Raw genomic sequence first — 19,524 nt, 5'->3', positions numbered from 1 at the left:
AATTATTGATAGTGTCCCAAAGTCTTAACACGTGGGCAGATAGATAGCTGCTGAGTAAAAAATGCTCCATGAGACTGTGTTCTACAAAACTGCCCAAGACAACATAGTGAAATCATTTTGGATTTCCATATTAATTTAGCAGCATATTCTAAACTTGTGCTGTGACAATACCTGGGGTTTTACTACAGATTTCTGTAAAATAAAAGCGACATTTCTCAATGCCGACAAAGTATAATTGAGCTTTGAACCCGTTTCCGTTGAAGGTTGTTCTGGGCAGGAGCCTCGTAACGCCCGTGAAATCTCATCCCGCGAGACTTAGCTGCCAAAATATGGACGCTCAAAACCTCCTTATAAAACTCTGTACTCCTTTGTTGTTCAATGTATAATGTGGCAGTAATAATTCTAAAGTATAAACCAAAGAAAAGTTTCCATTGCGCTTTTCCGGTAGATTTCAATATCAAAACTATTTTGCCCATTTCGAAAGGTAATGAAATCCGACATAGTAGAAGAGTTTCCATTACAGATTTTCGCAAAATAAATGCGATATTTCTAAAAGTCAACAAAGTATAATTGAGCTTTGAACGTGTTTCCATTGATTGTTGTCTTGGGCAGGAGCCTCGTAACGCCCGTGAAATCTCATACCGCGATACTTCGCTACAGGAAAATGGATGCTCAAAACCTACTTATAAAGCTCTGAATTCCTTTGTTGTTTGCTGTCTAATGTGGCAGTAATAATTCTAAAGTATAATGCTAAGAAATGTCTCAGTCTCCTCGTCTGTCTACACATACCGAGCCATGTTTTCTCTGAGAGAAGTGGTCATGTGACCAGGTATGTCATGTTCAGTGACGTATATTTGCGGAAAAATTGTTTCCATAGCGCTTTTGCGACACTTTTCAATATCAAAACCAAACGTCTGAAATTCCTCCTCATGAAAGCGTGATAGTTTTTTTTGTTTAATTCAGGTGTTTCCATTACACCATTTAGATTTTGTGCATTTCCAAGTCAGTGATGCCTCACTACATCCAGGCCTTATTGACTGACACGAGATTAAGCAGAAAAATCTTTATCAATGGAAAACTTTCAGATTACATTAGTAGGGAGATTTCCATTTCAAATTTTCCCAAAATTCCATTTTATGGAATTTTTTACACTTTTATTTTATCAACTTTCCCTAATTTCATGTAATGTCTGTTGTACTAAACATCCCAAAATCCTGCAAAAAATGATCAATAGGAATAAATTAAATGCAATCTTGTAAATAAGTGTATTATCTTATGCTTCAGAAGTGCAAAAAAAAAAAACATTGTGTTCAAAACTCGTGACATTGATTGTGAGTAACCAAGCAATATTTTGTGTGATATTTGACATGTCCATCCATTTATCTCTTCCAAAAACTTGCTATACATTTGACCATCCATTTATTGGAAAATAATATAGTGAATATGCATAGTTTTCTTGTAAACATATAAGTCAGGGAATAGTCTGTGTCATATAGCATAGTTTGGTTTCAGGTCGTTACCATAATTCTGTGATTACCGTCTGTCTTACTCCACCACAGAAAATGGGAGGCCCTGCATTTGTGATCCAAACTTGACCACTCACAAAATTGAAAACCATTAATTCACAAAGTGACACCAATGCTCAGTGGAGCATTAAATGCTGCCTCAAAACTAGAAAGCACAGGGTTCAGTATGGCGTTATGTGACTTTTCTCTGATCCAGTTTCCCTTTTACAGTCCAAAACAATGCATGTTATTATCTTACAGGTAAATTAAATCTAACAAAATGAAACAGTACAGAGATTTAACAGATGCGTGCCCCACAGGCTGTAAAAAAAAAAAAACTTGGTACAGAGTCATTGGAAAGAATCTGGGGTTTCAATTCAGTCTCTTACCAGTGGCTTACATTTTTAAAACCAAGTGTTTGCTCTTGCCAACTTTTGAACTTGTTTCATACAATGGCACATTGACAAACTCAGCAGGCAACAGCAAAGAAAACATGTCTGAAGAAGTTCTTTGATAAATCTAAAAAAAAGTTACGACTTGCAAAACAGGGAGTTTCCTTTTAAACTTTTTCAGGTCAATCAAGGTGTTTCCTAGGGAGTGTTAGGTTATCATTTATGTTACTTTCTGCACATGAATAGAAATGGACAGTGGTTGGTCTGTGGACCATACTTTTGACACCCCTGGACTACTGCTTCATTAAAAACAAAACCCTCACATATTTAACATAGTGCCTGAGAATAGGACTTCATCTATAAATAGTCCTTATCTATACTGTTTATGAATAATGTTAGAAATGGAGTCATTTACCAATTTAATAGTAGTTTTACTTTAAAAAAACACATTAAAAAATGGCCCCCATAAAATGAGAAGATATGTGAAGAATAAGTGTTACAATACTAAAACAAATGCCTTATCGTAGCTTTATACATTATGGATTTTTATGAGTAAACTTGAAAAAATATATATTAAGCGATTTCAAGTTTGATTTCAAGTGGGCCACAAATTGTAGGTCAGGGGGAAAAAGAGCAATTTTAACATTATTGTGCTCTAGTTTTCTAGATCAGTCCCTGAAGGATCTTCAATTTAAAAATGATTGATTTCATAACTATTTTTTAAGGAATTTTGTGGAACTAAATGTGAGAAATTGCAAGTTTAAAAAAAATTGCTTTCTTTCCAAAAATGACTGCATTCATGTGATATAAGCGGAAAAACTTCAAGACCCTAAAAAGATTCAGGAGTTTTATTGAATTTCTGAAATCTACAACTGAATTATTTGGTAATTTACAAAATTATTCACGTTTTGTCCATCATTTTTACTGTCTTGTGTGGGCTAAATCAGATGCTTTAAAGGGTCAGATTTGGCCCCAGGCCCTTAAGTTTGACACAAGTGTATTAAGCCAACAATTTGGATAAACTGGGCAGTGAAACTTGTCAACTATGATAGAAGAGAGTGTTGGTCAGAAGTTCCGTTTCAAGTTGAGACTATTTTAAATGTTGACCAATTTCCGGCTGCGTCACTGGTTGCTGGTAGTAACGACACATGCGCCATTAAAACATAAAGGCTGTCACGAGTAAAACTGCTTTATTGATAGGTGGGGACCGCTAATCGCTGTTTGGAAACCGGTTCAGAATAGTTTGTAACAATATGGCTTTTTCCTGCTAAGTCCACGTAGCAGTTACTCGTTCAGCCTTTATTAGTATTATTATTATTAATAATAATAAAGCTGAACACATATTTCCAGAAAACGAGTAACAACAGATTCTAGCTATGTCTTCCTGGGTGAATTAATTTACGTTATGGAAGCTTATTTTTAGGGAAGGTGTTTCGGAGCTGTCGTGACACCCAACAATGCTGTTCGGAGGTGGTCAACACCAAACACGGTCACAATTTAAACCGCTACACGGGCAACCAAAAAGCTCATCCCCGGCTTGTACTGTTTGCCACTCGGGCTGTTAGCATCTGCTGCTAGCCCGTCTGCGGTGTGCTGAGGCTCAGGGTATTTAATGCTGAGCAGCGTTAGCCTGGGGCGGTTATGTAGCCGATATGACCGCGGCCACAAAGGGACTGCCTTCTGCCTCATTACCGCCATTCTGACGACAGCCCGCCCCGGCTCAGCCCGCTAGGCTCCCTTCAACCACCTCGCACCACGATTTTCATCTTCTTTATTCATACACGTTAGCTGCTGTGTATCCTACCACACCGTTAGCCCACGTTAGCCGTCTGTCGCTAGCTTACCGACACCATCTGACAGCCCACGCGTTATTGCTTAAACCAGAGATAAAAAGCAACAAAGATCTTACTGAATCTTGGGGTGAGTCGATCATTTCATTTGTGTTTCATTGATGAAATGCAGACAGGATGCTGGCTGGTTACGGAGTCCCGAGACACTGAGCGACGTTGTGAAGAAAAGATTTGTAGACCACGCCTCCGACGACTATGATTGGACAACACGTTTCCCCCCCGTCACTGGTTCCGCCCCGTGATTGGACAGTTCAGCGACGTGAACTCATTAAACGCGAAACGAATTGAATTTCTAGTAAGATTATAATTGTCCTCTTTTTTTGAACAGTATGTTAATGTTTCATTTATTAAGACAACTGAATCCAACTGTTAAGAAAAGTTTCAGGTGGTTATTATTCTGATTTATGTTATATACCCCCCCAAAAAAACAACAACAACAAAGCAATAGAAAATAATAATTATTGATGAATTATGTGTTCAAAATAGATTGATAATGAATTTAAAATATTTTAAAATAAGTTGAATGAAAACATGCCCTCAATTTAGTTCAGGGGCCAATACAAATCAGTTAGATCTCAAGTGGGCCACAGATTTTATGCAGGAAAACGATATTATACACTATTCTAACAATAAGTGATATATATTAGTCCCAACAGGATCTTCACTTTAAATTCACTTTAGATTTTGTGACCAATTTCTATTTAATTAAAGGAACTATCATTATAAAGGATTCTGTAAGAATTATGATTTTTTTTTTCTCTCAACAGTTTAATACTAAAAATGGCTTCTATCATGCAATCTAAGCACCAGAAGTGTTAAGTTTCATTTACACAATGATTCATGTTTTCTCTTTTTACTTCCTCCTGCGGACCGAATCGGATGCTCCAAAGGGCCGGATTTGGCCCGCGGCCCATTAGTTTGACAAATGTGCCCTAACCCATTTATTCATGAAATGATGAGAGATGCATACAACAGATTATTCCGTTTCTGTCAAGTTATTTTGTAAATAAGTAAAGAGGATAAATATAAAGAAAAGTCCTTAGTCAGATGACATTTTGACTGCTTTAAAAACATTCCTCGTTGGGAAATGGGGAACCAACCTGCAGTAGTGAAAGTGTAGTGTACATAAAATGTCAGAATTGGTGTATGTGGTCTTTATTTCATTGTTAAATAAAGACCTGTTTTTTTTTACTATTTATTTTCTATATTAAATCCAGTTAATAAGGTGCTGAAACGCTTACTCAAATGCGTTTAGTCTGGTTGTGTATGATATAGTGCCCTCTGCTGGCTGCTTAGGAAGGTGTTTTAATGTGAGTAAAATGTCCATCAGACCTATTGGCCTCAAGCAAAGCTTTTAATATTTATAAATGATTGGTGGGCTGGACTCTGGAGTCATCATCACTCAATCGGGTGCTTGAATTTATATACACCTATCTAAAAACTTTACACTAGTGCATAGCATGATATTCAGATGGACAAATGATCTGTTTGTAGTTTATAACTCCCTCTTTTGTACACATCACATGTGCTAAAATGTACACACACACTAGTGCACAGTGGAAAATCATGAAACAACACTGTTGTTGTTCCCATTGGATTTTTTCAATAAAAGATGCTCAATGAAATGCAGTAAAAGAAGGAAAGCACAGTATCTGCCTTATTCCTGGAGGCGCTACTGTGTGAGCACCTTCAGCAATCTAGAAAAACATGATTATGGGCTCAACCTCTTGTATAATATATAATAGGAGTGGTTAAGTATTGATAAGGATGGTTTGTTTGACATATAGGTAGTGATAAAGATAATGCATTAATTTCATATTTAGGCTATGTAAAAACTCACATATGTCAAACTCAAGGCCTGAGGGCCAAATCCGGCCCTTCAGAGCATCTGATTTGGCCCACAGGAGAAAGAAAAAATGACAGCAAGAACATGAATCGTTGTGTAAATTAACAAATAATTCAGTTGTAGATTGTTGTTGAAAGAATTCAATTTTTTTCTCCAAATCGTGCTATTTGGGCACATTAATGTTGAAATTGTTTGTTTTCCCACTTGTGACCGAACTGGTCAGTATTTGGTCCTTAAAATAACTTTAAGATGAACAGGAATTTAGTAGTTATCTGAAAACTACAAGTATATATAAGTCAATATCCAGGGCTCTTATTGTGGAAAAAAAGTGAAAGTTGGGCTCTTTCATCATATTTTAATCAAAGAGGAAGTTGCCTCAATAGGAGAGCTGCCCCGGAAATACAGTATTGAAAATAAATGGCTGTTAATCGAATTACTTCATATTAATTTCAAAAAGAAAAATCATTATTCAATAATTTCATTTAAAGTAAGTTTAGGTTTCCTATTAAAAAATAAGTAATGATAATTTGATCTGCTTGTCCATTGTAGAAAAGTTTAATTCCCCCACTGATTATACTTAATATTGTTTAAAAACAAAGAGCTGCTATAGCCCTCACTTTATGCAAATATATAATCCATGTGTCTTCACAGGTCCACATTTACTTCAGTTTCTCGGCTTCAGTAGCTTCTCTTTAAGGCATCAGAAAGGGAAAAAACTAAATAAGGTGTAAATCTATCTATTGTACAACCGTACAGGCTTTGGATTTATGTCATTAAACTGTTATAGGTTCTTTAAGTCAGCAGTTCTCAACCTTGGGGTCGGGACCCCATTTTGGGTCACGAAACACTGAGAGGGGGTCGCCAGGTGCCTTTAAGAATATTTTTTTAAAACAATTTGTGCCTATTTTGGCATATTTTTACCTTTTTTCTGCAATTACGCCAAACTTGCCATATTTTAACCTATTTTCATCACTTTTTCTTGGCATATTTTTGCTCCTTTTAATACATCTTTGCTACATTACTCTCATTTCTGTCACTTCTCCATCAAAGTTCAATGCCTTTTCAGCACATTTTTTTTCACTGTCAAGACATTTTCACCACTTATAAACACTTTTCACCACTTTCCCCCCTAATGTCACATATGTTGACCCATTATTGTCACTTTTAACTTCTTGTCACCATAATTCATACTTATTTTTTGCCAATTTAACCACATTCACGATTTGTCATTCCCCTTATTTGTGAGTTTGAACTAATTGTTCCTACTTTTTAACCCTTCTTCCTCCATTTCTGCTACTTTTAAGCCAATATTGACAATTTTAACCCTTTTTACCACTTTTTCTGTCTGTTTCTTGCCACTCTTATTTGCAACGTTTAACCAATTTCTGTGGTTTTTAAAATCCCATTTTATCACCCTTTCCACAATTTTTGGTCATTAATTTTATTTCTGATTAACACAAGGATTTATATATTTAAGATTACTATATACCATGTCACAAATAATAATAAACTTCCTGTATAACAGTGGATATTATTCAGATAAATAAATACATGTGGTTATCACAGATTCATAGAACAATGGACCATAATTTTTCTGACTTTATGGATGGACCCCAAAAATCTATACCCTTTATTCCCCCTTATAGTTGGCCCTGTCTCCACATGACTGTTCTTCAATGTTCATGACTGTGTTCAACCACCTTCAGGTACATTGGGGGTCCCTGGTCTCTGGAACCTTTGTTTTGGGGGCCGTGGGCTGAAAAGTTTGAGAACCATTGCTTTAAGTGAGACTACCTGCATCTCACTGGTACTCACGGGTACTGGAGCCATAGCCATAGCCTGTAGTGGTTGGTGGGGGAGAGTCTGAGTCCCCAGAAGCTGTGTCGTCATCCTGGGAGCAGCCCGCCTGGATGGCTCGCAGGTAGCTGTGGCTGCGCGATCGGAAGCACATGGGCGTGGGAAGATCCAAAGCCTCCACCGCCTGCGATTCCACCTCACAGTACGACGTAGCATGACTACAGGCCTGGCCGCATACCTAAAAGAATGTGTACGGCAGGGTTGAGTTCAATTATAGCTATTACAATTATGGCACAATTATAATCGTAATTGTAATTTAAAAAAATCTGTTGCCTTTGTAATTGTAATTGAGTTAAGATAATTGACTTGTAATTACCATGGAATGTCAATAAAAACTGTCAACTACAATTTCATGAAACACAAAAAGTCTATGGCTTACACATATGTAGCTAACAAATATTAAAATATGTTTTCACACTCATACAGGTGGTAAGAGTTAGAAGAGTTAGGGGTTAGTGCAGGGGTAGGCAACTTCTATCACAAAGGGGGCCACAATAATGTGTTTGATCGAAGGGCCACATTATCAACAATCATGTCAGCATTTTGAATAACGACCAATCTGAGCGTTAACAAAACGTTTTTATAGTAATGTTGTGTGTTTTTCTGACATTCTGTGTATGTGTGTTGTTGTCTTGCTTGTTACGAGGCATTTTGTGCATTGCTGTTGTCCTTTTGTGCATTTTTCCTCTAAAATGTATGTTTTTTGGAGTCGTATTGTGTATTTTGTTTGTCATCTTGCATTTTTTGGAGTGATTTCTGTGTATTTCTGTTGTTGTTTTGCTTGTTTGTTAGTACTGTGGGTTTGCAGAGTCATTTTTGAGTTTTTCTTGTCTTTCTGTGTAGTTTTGTTGTAATTCTCTGTAATTTTGTATTTTTTTAGTCATTTTGTGTATTTTTGTTGTTGTTTTCTGTCATTCTGAGTCATTTTGTGTATTACTGTTGTCGTTTTGTTCATTGTTGCAGTAGTTTCGTGTGCTTTTGGAGTATCCTGCAATGTTGTAAGTCTTTGTATTTTTTTTTGTGTATTTTTCTGTCATTATGTACGTTTACTTTGTGGGCCACATAAAATTAGACCGGGGGACCCATGTCCGGGTTTGGGTTTCTGGGTTAGAGTTAGAATATAATAGATTCTTTTTTGAATGGGAACTATACAATTTTACAGAAAAACAATATTGTGGATGTAACTGATGTTTTGTACAAAGAGTTTATAACTATTTCTAAATTCCAACTCTTGTCCCCAGTTGGGCTTTTATATAAGATATTATAAGAAATGGTCTAAAATGTAAATGTAAAGATGCTGAAATGGCATTGTACGCATACAAAATCGCATGCAATTGTCACAACGCTATATGTATAAAAGTTATGGAAATTATAATTGAACTTTAGTAATTGAGAACGTAATTGACTTTCACGGGAAAAATTATAATTATAATTTATTTGCAATTGGGGAAAAAAAATGCTGGTTATTGTAATCTAATTTGATTTGTAATTGAACATGGATAATTGAAAACGTAATTGTAATTGAAAAATGTAATTGACCCCAACCCTGGTGTACAGACTGGCTGACCACGATGCATTAAACAGATCTACACTCAGACAGATGGAAGAATACCTGAAATAAATTTCCTATATCACATACAGTTACGATATCTACTTGATGACGAATGTATTTCACATCCTTGTGAATAAAAATGAGCAATCCTCTTAAAATGTGGAGGCGTTAAGTAACACTTTTAGCTCGATACAGTCTTTAAAACATCAGGTAAATGTTGCAGTCTCTTATTACCATTACTAATCACCCAAAATGGGGTTTTCTTTCTGTTATTGACCCAGCAACATATCCATGCAGTACTGTTTGAGCAGCTAAAAATAATCTTTCTTGTCACTACATGAAGAAGATAAACGATGACATCCTGAAATGTTTGATCAAACACGGTGAAAAAGAACCGACACGAGCAGCAGTAGTGGTTATTAATAGCAGTATGAATGACAGCGCTGTGTAAGTACATAACATTCTTTAGTTTGATTACATTTACTAATATAATGAGGGTGGTTTTTTATTTCTAAAGTGTTGCATCTTCATTTTCTCTGACAGGAAATTTCAAATCAACTCTTGTGTTATTTGACATCTCTAGTGCAGTTCTACCGCGCTCGCCTCCCGTGGGTTTACACTGAGGCTCATGAATTTAATTAACATTCAGTAAATGCTCTCAAACAATCTTTTCCATTCCTCCAGCCTATTCTTGGTTGGTTTACTCATCTGCGTTGCTGCAGTCTCAGAGCCACTCAAATATTCTCTTCGTAGCTTTGGATTTGCAGAGTTGCATTGATGTCTTTTTTTTCTCCTTTTCCCTTGACATTGTCTACTCTTATCAGAAAAATGTAATTTTTATAGGTTTCATAAAAGGAAAAAAACGGTACCCGGTGCAAATAGTTCCACTTAGGTCTTGCTACTGTCTAATAAATGTATTTGTTTTGTCTCGGGTCTCTCATCATATTATTTTTTAACCTAATACACAGACATCATACCTCCCTTAACCCTCCTATTATCCTTGGGGTCAATTTGACCCCATTCATGTTTATCATTCTCAAAAAATAATTGTTAACTTCATTGTTTTTAATCTAGTTATCATATTTCATGATGTATCATAATTTGATATTTTTTCAATGTGCTGAACACATATTACCCGCATTGGTGTTTATCTGGGGTCGATTTGACCCCAAACGGTTTTAGCTTTGTAAAACTTCTCTGTCTGTGTGTGACCCATGTGTGACCTTACATAGTTGATACTTTTGAGTTGATGCAGTACATGGCATGGGGGCTGGGGGTGGGGTGGGGCAATATTTTCATGTGAAATGATACCATCTCTTTCCCCAAAATGGAAAGACCAACATCAATCAATTTGGTTAATTCTGTGAAAGTCATGAATGTGCACCTCAAATTAGAAAATATTTGGGTGAACGATTTTCCAAGATACACTCACTAAAACTGGAAGTTGGACCTGATGGTGGCGCTGCAGGAAAGGTTATATCATCACCACAACCAATAGGGTTCATACTCTCGTGGTCATTAATGTTGTCAGTAAATTTGAGAAGATTTGGATTAAATCCATTTAAGATCATTTAATTCTAATTTAAAAGAATGGCCTGTTGGTGGCGCTAGAGAACAGGTCAAAGTTTTATTATCAAGGGGTTATTTATGTATTCAACAAATAAGCAATGTGCCTGACACAAAAACATGGTCAACAATTGTCTGAAAATCATTTTCTGGAGGCAAATATAGCTGGGGTCAGATTGACCCCAAGGGTAAAGTGTGTTAGTAGTAATATTTGAGGATAACAGGAAGGTTAAACCTCATCATGTCTATATCCCTAGTGCTGTTATACATTATTAATTATTTGGTTAATTGGAAAGGCCTGACATAGCACATAGCAGTATGCCAGCAGCAGTCGCTTCCAGCAAATTTGATCAAATCATGGCCGTACCTGAGAGCTCAAGCCTCTGCCCAGAGATGCAGAGTATTGGCTGAAATCACTGTTCCTGTAGCGTGGAGGGGCCTCGAACGGACTCACCAGGCAGTCAAGGTTATCAAGGCTCCGATTAGTCGACAGCTCCTTCAGTGACGGCAGGGAGCTGCGAGAGGAAAACGTGTAAATCGTGCTCTTAGAGATAAGACACAGGAAACGTAAAGTCTTTTTTATCAACAGATCATTCGTTCCACTCTGGGGATTTCTTTTCCGTTAAAATTCATTGAGATTAAGATGTGGATTGGGATATGTGTCGGGGATCAAAATAGCAGCACAGAGGAAACAACAACTCCTGAGCTCTGGTACAGAATTTTTGGTAACACTTTACTTGAAGTTTTATACATAAAGGCTGACATTACGCTGTCACTATTATGACATGACACCTATCATTAGCATGAATAAGGTGTCATTAAAGGTATAGAGGAGGATTTTCCCGAAATATAGAAAAAAAAAACACCCTCTCCACGTTTTAAAAAAAAATGCACACGGGCAACACTCTACCTGCTCCCAAGAGGGAGCGCCTATTAAACGTGTGCGAGACAGCGTGCACGAGCCCGGTGCGTGACTTGTGCCAGGGCTCGCATCGCTAATCATAGCTCGCATTAGAATAAACTTCTCTGCTAATAACTACGAGGTTGATTATTGTCAAATGGGAATCAAAAGCATACCACTACGATCCTCTTCCGAGTCTGTTTCCAGTTAGTGATTCGTCCTCTTTTAAACACTTGAAAATGAGCATGCGTAGCAAGCAAAAACTAGCTAGGGACAAGCAGTACGACGGCCTTACGTCAGAATGATTGACAATTAGGAGGACCAATAGTCTTGATGATCCACCCGTAATTAGAAGCCATAATAACATCCTCCACAATACCTTTAAGGCTGTCATTAAGTGTCATTAGTTACCCTAACTCCTAACCTTCGGGGAACCCTAACATGTAAGTAAAGTAAAAAAGAGAAAATAAGAAAGTTACACAGAAAATATGAATCATTGTGTAAATAAAACTCTACACTCCTGGTGCTTATATCGCATGGTTGCAGCCATTTCTTATGTGAAACTGTTGTAAAAAAGATTTAAAATTCTAAGAAAATATTTAAATTTTCCTCAAATTATGGTATAATACTTCCCTTAAATGGCCACTAAATGTAGGAAATTTAAAGTAAAGATCCTGTTGGGACTAATATAAATCAATTATTGCTTAGATATTGCTGGTTTCTTAAATATTTTGGATTTTATGCATATGTAGAAGTACAAACTAGGGCATAATAATGCCTTAAATACTAATTTTCCTGCATCTGTGGCCCACTTGAGATCAAACTGCTCTGTATTTGGCCCCTGAACTAAAATGAGTTTGCCCCCCCCTCGACCTAACCCTACCTAACCTCACTAGATCCCTCCACCTAACACAAAAAATGCCAACATAGCTCCAAAGGTGTCATAATTTTTGCGGAAGGTGTCATAGATTAGCGAACAGCACTTAATGACACCCTTCATGACACCTTATTCATGCTAATGATAGATAATGACAGCGTAATGTCAGCTTGATGTATAAACCTTCAAATAAAGTGTTACCATTTCTTTTCAAAGAGGTGCTTATAATGATTGATTTGAGAAATGCATCTCCTCTGTCCTGGCTTGTCAGTTTGGCACCTGGTGTTAGTGAAATAGTGAAATGTGTGTTTGCACTGGGCAACAAGGTGTGCTGTGCTGGAATGATTTCCATGAAACATTTGCATGTTATGAAAACAGTGGGACTGACACAGCACTCACGGTGAAAGGGCTGAGACGGACAGGAGAGGAGAGTTACTGGCAGGGTTAGACCAGATTAAAGCTTGGGGTTAGCGCTGGTGGTGGGCAGGGTTGGGGTCAATTACATTTTTCAATTACAATTACGCCTTCAATTATCCATGCTCAATTACAACTCGATTATGATTACAGTGACCAGCATTTTGTCCCCAATTACAACTAAATTAAAATGATTATTTTCCCCCTGAAATTCAATTACAATTATGTTCTCAATTACTTAAGTTCAAATTTAATTAATCACAATTGCTGAGCCTGAAATAAATAATGCCATAAACATATTTTAGGCCTCATGATAGCCTTATCTCAGAAAAAAAAAATTTTTCCCCCCATTTCTATGTCTCATGATAGCCTTAACTAAAAAAAAAAACCGCAAAACATTTCTATTTTTATGCCTTACTATCGCCATATTTCAGATAAAAATGCATTTTTCCATTTTTATACCTTATCTAAAAATAAAAATCCAAAAGGTTTCTATTTTCATGCCTTGGCACTGACATTTTTTTTAATAGAATTTCCATGACAATTACAAATAAAAAGTAAATTATCTGAACTCAATTACAAATTAACTATGAATACAACAGCAACAAATTTATGAGTACATAATAATTAATTAATTATCAATTACATGAAGAAAAACTTCCAAAATGCCGTACTGTAGCCTTATCTAAAAAAAAAAAAAAAAAAAAAAAAAAAAAAAAAAAAAACATTGCAAAATGTTTCCATTTATTCCAAATACAATTTCAATTATAATTCCGTCATAATTGTAGTGAATGATCAATTACGCGAGTACAAGTATAATTGACCCCAACCCTGGTGGTGGGGGACAGTGGGAGGTGTGGGTGAGGAGGGCCACACCACTGACCTCAGATGCTGCATAGAGCATGCACTCTGTAGAGGACACCACAGATAATCCTCCCTCATGAGAGCGTAGCAACGAGGCCTGTTTGTGAGGATGAAGGTATAAAACACATGACACAGTGTTTACCTGCTGCTGCAACCTTTGGGGGATGTTACATCACCCACTTTGTGTATGGCTGCTTCTCTGCCACTGAGTTTCATTTCTGACTGAACTATTTGGGACAGAATGGTGCCACCTGCTGACAACCTTTCCAAAACAATTAGGTCCCAACACAAAACTATCACACGTGCTTGGTTATCCTTTCATGCAGCATTTCCTAACAAAGGAAGAGTCGGGTTGTTTGTAAAATCATAAAATATTCTGATACCATCTCTACCTGAAACTGGTTTGATATTGGTGCTATAAATGAAAAACAATCACTGAATTTTCTTTTAGCACATGAACCTGAAATACTGATTGGCTATGGAAGCTTTTAATATTGTAGCAAATTGAATCTTAAGGGTCCACCACGGGGGCAAGGCCCAGACTTTGGAAATTACTGCTTTAAATTATTTAAAGCTGCTGGAGATGGAAGTATTTTATCAGATAAAGACATAGTGTAGGCCTCAAAGATCAATAAAATGTAGATCATTTGCTTGAAAAAAAGATGTAAAAGGTTGAAATTGCTTTGTGTAGCAAGTATTGCTTTGTGGTGTCACATAAATGGATGCAAAGAGTAATTTTACTTCTTCTAACCGTGATTTCTTGTGTTTATTCTCAAGACAATGAGGACAGTGATTTGCTTGGCACCATTTTCATTCTAGTTTGTTCCGAGTATTCCACATGATATCACCTCACCCTGTGAGACATTCAATTTCACCCAAATTTGAGTAATCTTTCCATGTAAACCCTAAAATAAACATCCGCCATTGTTTTGTCACCACTTACAATCTGTGAAAATACCAAAAATGTGTCGGGGAGTCACTTTGGCAGAGTTTTTAGGCGACAAACCCAATAAAAAACAGGTGAAAATGAAGTAAAAACACTTCTATGCAACCGTCTACAGCAGTGTTTTCCAAACTTTTTTGCCCCATGTACCCGTTAGCCTTTACTTCTTATCGCAAGTACCCCTTAGCTCATGTTATACATTATTTTTTTGTGTCTGTAGGCTCGCCTAAACACTTTCCTGTGTCTAGTCCAACATTAACCTTGAAAATAGGCCTTTTTATTCATTTATTTATGATGTTATGCTCATTTTAGAATTTCAACTTCATCTTTTGGTGTATTTTAAAGAGTTGTGCCACAAATTATTATTGATGGATAAGAAAAAAAAACTGACAAATGTGTACCTCCTGAGAGGTGATTAAGTACCCCTCGGGGTACCACTGTTCTACGGGACATCCCACAATGCAATGCGGGAAAATGTCAACAATCAAAGCTTTTATGGTAGAGATGAAAACAAATAAAATTTCAACCTTTTACATCTTTTTTTTTCAAGCAAATGATCTTTGATTTATTGCTCTATGAGGGTGTGAGTGTTGGAGATTTTCTCTTACTTGCGTGCAGGTGGTGGTTGCTGCTGCTCGCTCAGAGATTGCTGGGTGGCCTTCAGGTAGCTCTGACGACGAGCGGAAGTTTTCGGGGAAGGTTTGGGGCTTCCTTCTGAGTCCTCGCTGTCTTCTGGGTCCCCCATAGCTTTCACATAACTGCCACTTCGCATCCTCCGACAAGGGATCTCCGTTCCTCTGACTTGTCCATGACTCAGTGTGCCTGCCCAGTCACCAAGGGGGACCTGGATCAAAGATACAGTATACCAAAAACAATAACACTGTGATTGCATTGCATACATTTTATTAGAAGATGAATGTTCGAAATTCTGCTACTGAATTTTACAAATGTTCATAATGTAAACCAGGGATGTCAAACTTATTTTAGTTCAGATGCCAATTACAGAGCAGTTTGATCTCAAGTGGGGGCGACAGATTTTATGCGGGAAAACAAGTAATTTCAATGTTATTGTGCCCCAGTTTGGACTTCTACGTATACATAAAATACAAAATATGTAAAAAACCGACCATATCCAAGCAATAAGTGAGAGATATCAGTTCCAACAAGGTCTTCACTTTAAATTTTCTAGGTTTTGTGACCAATTTCTATTTATTTAAGGGAAATATTATGTCATAATTTGAAGAAAATTTAAGGATTTTGTAAGAATTTTAAGTTTTTTCAACTGTCTCTGCAAATATTGTTGAGTTTCATTTACACAATGATTCATGCTTGATGTAAACAGTAGTAGTTGAGCAATGGCTGCTCAGTGGCCTGAACTTGTATATCGGTAGCTCTAAAAATTAAGCTCGATTTAGGGTAATAACTCACCTTATAAAGTTTAAAAAACAAGTGTAGAATAACTTAACATCTCTTGATGAGGCTACATTACCCTACATTAAAAGTAGATAATTTTTTTTAAAAAAACATTTAAAGTATGAGCCCACCCTTAAGTCAAAAAGTAATCTAATAGACAAGAAATAAAATATGTGATATAATGACCTGAAATAATCATAAGAAACGATTAGGTAGGAAAGAAGAACCGTTTTCAGCAGTTGTGGTTTGTCAAACAATATACATTGTTATAAGGCAGACTTGTTGAAAACCAATAAGCTATTTTTTTAATTTTTCAACATTTTTACAATGGTATCCAAAATGAAGTGGAAAATCACAAGAGCGAGTAAAAGCGTTCGATGAGAAATTATAAATGTAGCATTTCATAAATTACAAAAATATAATGAAGATAAATCCCAGTACTCACTGGCCCTCCTACCTGAAGGAACTGCTGTGCCAGATCTTGGTGGCATGACTTTGATTTTAGCAGAGTCCTGTTAACTGTAGCAGAGCCCTTCTGCAGCACCTGCCTAGCCTGGCTGAGGGTGAGAGTGGACCAGGTGCCCCTCTTCACCAGACCATCGTCCTTGCTTCTCCGAGTACTCCCTTCCTCTTCCTTACCACCCACCTGCAATGCCTGGCATGCCAGGAACTTGAGGTCACTGCTGCTTTTTGAGGTCTTGAGAGAATGTGTAGAGATTGTGTTGTAGCCCTGTGGGATATGCCTTGGTGGGGCCTGGCTGTCCGATACCGCACGGCCAAGAGTCATCATGGTCAGGGGGTTGCGATAGCCTACGGCGATAGTGCCAGCTTTGGTGTCATTGTCCAAAGTGTCATCTGAGCCCCATAGGCTGAGAGCACTTGGTCTTGGTCTTTGCTTTTGCCCTTCAGTCTTAGCCCTATCTTTGCTCTTGCTCCTGCGGCTCTGTCTACCACAATCATCCCCACCTCCAGCCGATCCACTCGTTCCTCCAGCAGAGCCTTTGACTGCAGAATTCTCCAAGGATTGGGACTTGGCAAATAGCTTCTGAACAGAATGCATCAGGTGGCGTATTCTGCCTGGACTCTCGCTACGTTGCTTGGACATGCGGCCCCTATGGAACTGCAGTGTACTAAAGCCATCGCGCTGCAGGGGCAAGTGTCTTTCTAGCTGGTCCAAAATGTTGGAGGGTAACCTATTCATCTTGGCTGCTGCCGCAGACGAGATGGTGGCGGAACCGCTGGTGATCATCGGAGCTCCAGTTAGGCCGAGACCCAATCCCATACCCAATGACATGGAAGTAGACAAGCCTGCTCTGCTGCCCTGTCCCATTCCCCCACTTGCCATGCAACCCTGGGAGCATTCCACCTGCTCGGTTTGGGAGGTGAAATGCAGACGAGGAAACGTGCTGCTGTTGGACATTTGGCTAAAAGGCATCAAGCATTCCTGGGTCAAAGTGGTAGGGCTGGTTGGACTGCACTGGTGGAGATGTGGGTCCAGAGTGCCATAGTGGTTCAGGGTAGGAGTCAATAGGAAGGAGCTGTGAGGGTCAGAGGCCAGAGGACAAAGAGCCTTTTGTGGGCGTCCCGTTGACTCACAGGAATCGGACAGGTGACGACTGCGTCCGGCTCCCAACCCTTTCATGATGGCTTTGGTATCGTCCTTAGAACATGTCTCCAATCAGATCAGGTCTGCAGACCCTGTAACGTGATAAGATCATGTTTGGTGATTATGAATATTTAAAAGGTTATAGATAGATAGATAGATAGATAGATAGATAGATAGATAGATAGATAGATAGATAGATAGATAGATAGATAGATAGATAGAGTAAATGATAGATGGATATTTATTTATCTATTTATTTTATTTATTTCTTTATTTAAGTAGGGACAGTACATATTAATGAACATTCAAAAAAAATTAAATATGCCAGATTATAGCCAATAGATAGATAGATAGATACAGTAAATGATAGATACAGTAGATAGATAGACAGATAAATAGGTAGATACAGTAGATAGATAGATAGATAGATACAGTAAATGATAGATACAGTAGATAGATAGACAGATAAATAGGTAGATACAGTAGATAGATAGATAGATAGATAGATAGATAGATAGATAGATAGATAGATAGATAGATAGATAGATAGATAGACAAAAAACTATCACAGATAAATAATAATTTAGTAGAGGTGTAAAAAGTACTGATATATCCTACCCAAGTAGAAGTGCTGTTACTTAATTGAAATAGTACAAGTACAAATACTGTAAGTCATACTGTACATAAAATACTTAATTACAAGTAAAAAGTAGCTCAATTAAAAAATATTCAAGGCTGTTTTGGCGCGGTGCATTACATTTAATCTGATTGGTCGGATATGATGTGATGCATTTTATTATTGTTTGGTTATTTAATTTTTTGTAAAAATGAAATAAAAATAAAAAAATGTACTCAGTAACGGTTGGGTGTAGAAATGTAACAAATTACTTTACTCCTTTTAAAACGTACATCAATTACAAGTACATCATTACAAGTAAATTTACTGATTTAGAAATATACTAAAAAAAGTACAAGTACCCATTATAACAACTCAATTACAGTATCGTGAGTACTTATTACTTTCTTAAAAAATGCAGTTATGCTGCTGTTGGACATCTGGCCTTTGTTAACTCCTTAATTAACTCATTTCTACCCATGTGCATTTTTTATACTAATCCTCGATATTTAATCATGCAAAGGCACAAAGATGTGTCCTTGTACAGGGATTATTGACAACATAGTGTATAGAGTAAAATCCCATATGGGAAATTTAAAAAAAAAATCCCATACATTGCCACAGCAAATGAAGACATTACAGTTAAAGCCTATTTATAAGTACAGTATATGTCCTTGAGTGTGTCAGGACAGTAAATGAGCTAAGGAGACATTACACAGTGGCTGCTGTGTGATGCATTTTAAAAACAGCATGGTCACTCAGCAAGTCACATGCTGGGTTAGTCATATGAATATGACCACCAGGGGGAGCAGCAGAGACAGTACAGTGTGAAGGGGACATGTTCATACTGTAAGCATGTACTCATGTCAATATATGGTGCTGCTCATAATATTTATGTGCACCAGTACTTTGATAGTGTTAATTTTAAAATGTACATTTTCTTTATTAGCACCAGCTTTACTTAAACTGCTTCCTGCTTTGATTTTGGTAAAAGCAGCAACAGAGAAATGCTCTTCTGTATAAAATCCATCATGTTTATCACTGGTTACTGTCCTTACAGACGTCACGGTGATGAACAGCCTAAAGGTGCTGCACTGAGAGTGCATAGAAAAGCTACTTTGTGACTCATGCATGTAAATTAGTTTTATATCTAAGAAGCTCTAGTTGCTCTAAAGCAGGAAATGAGACCTCATTTCCACAAATCACTTTTCTCTACTTTGCCATCCTCTCTAATCTACTTGCTATGTTATGAATTGTGACTCCTCCTTTTTTTTTTCAACTGAGGGAGGACAATTCATCTTTCCTATTGCCTACGAACAGAA

At 37.3% G+C, this 19,524-nt stretch overlaps 1 protein-coding gene across 1 annotated transcript in view; it reads right to left on the bottom strand.

The window, feature by feature from the left end:
- dlgap4a (discs, large (Drosophila) homolog-associated protein 4a) overlaps positions 1-19,524 on the bottom strand; it is a 156,076-nt gene that overhangs the window by 20,108 nt on the left and 116,444 nt on the right. The window contains exons 2-5 of the mRNA XM_028453197.1: positions 16,438-17,678; positions 15,176-15,411; positions 10,936-11,083; positions 7,409-7,628 (exon numbers count right to left, since the gene is read on the bottom strand). Coding sequence (XP_028308998.1) covers positions 7,409-7,628; positions 10,936-11,083; positions 15,176-15,411; positions 16,438-17,622 — 1,789 coding nt within the window. The 5' untranslated portion in view covers positions 17,623-17,678. The remainder of the gene's footprint in view (positions 1-7,408; positions 7,629-10,935; positions 11,084-15,175; positions 15,412-16,437; positions 17,679-19,524) is intronic.

This window comes from Gouania willdenowi, chromosome 7 (genome assembly GCF_900634775.1).
Source record: "Gouania willdenowi chromosome 7, fGouWil2.1, whole genome shotgun sequence".
NCBI lineage: Eukaryota > Metazoa > Chordata > Actinopteri > Blenniiformes > Gobiesocidae > Gouania > Gouania willdenowi.
Note: the sequence above shows the minus strand (reverse complement) of the source record. Positions and strands in the feature narration are given on the sequence as shown.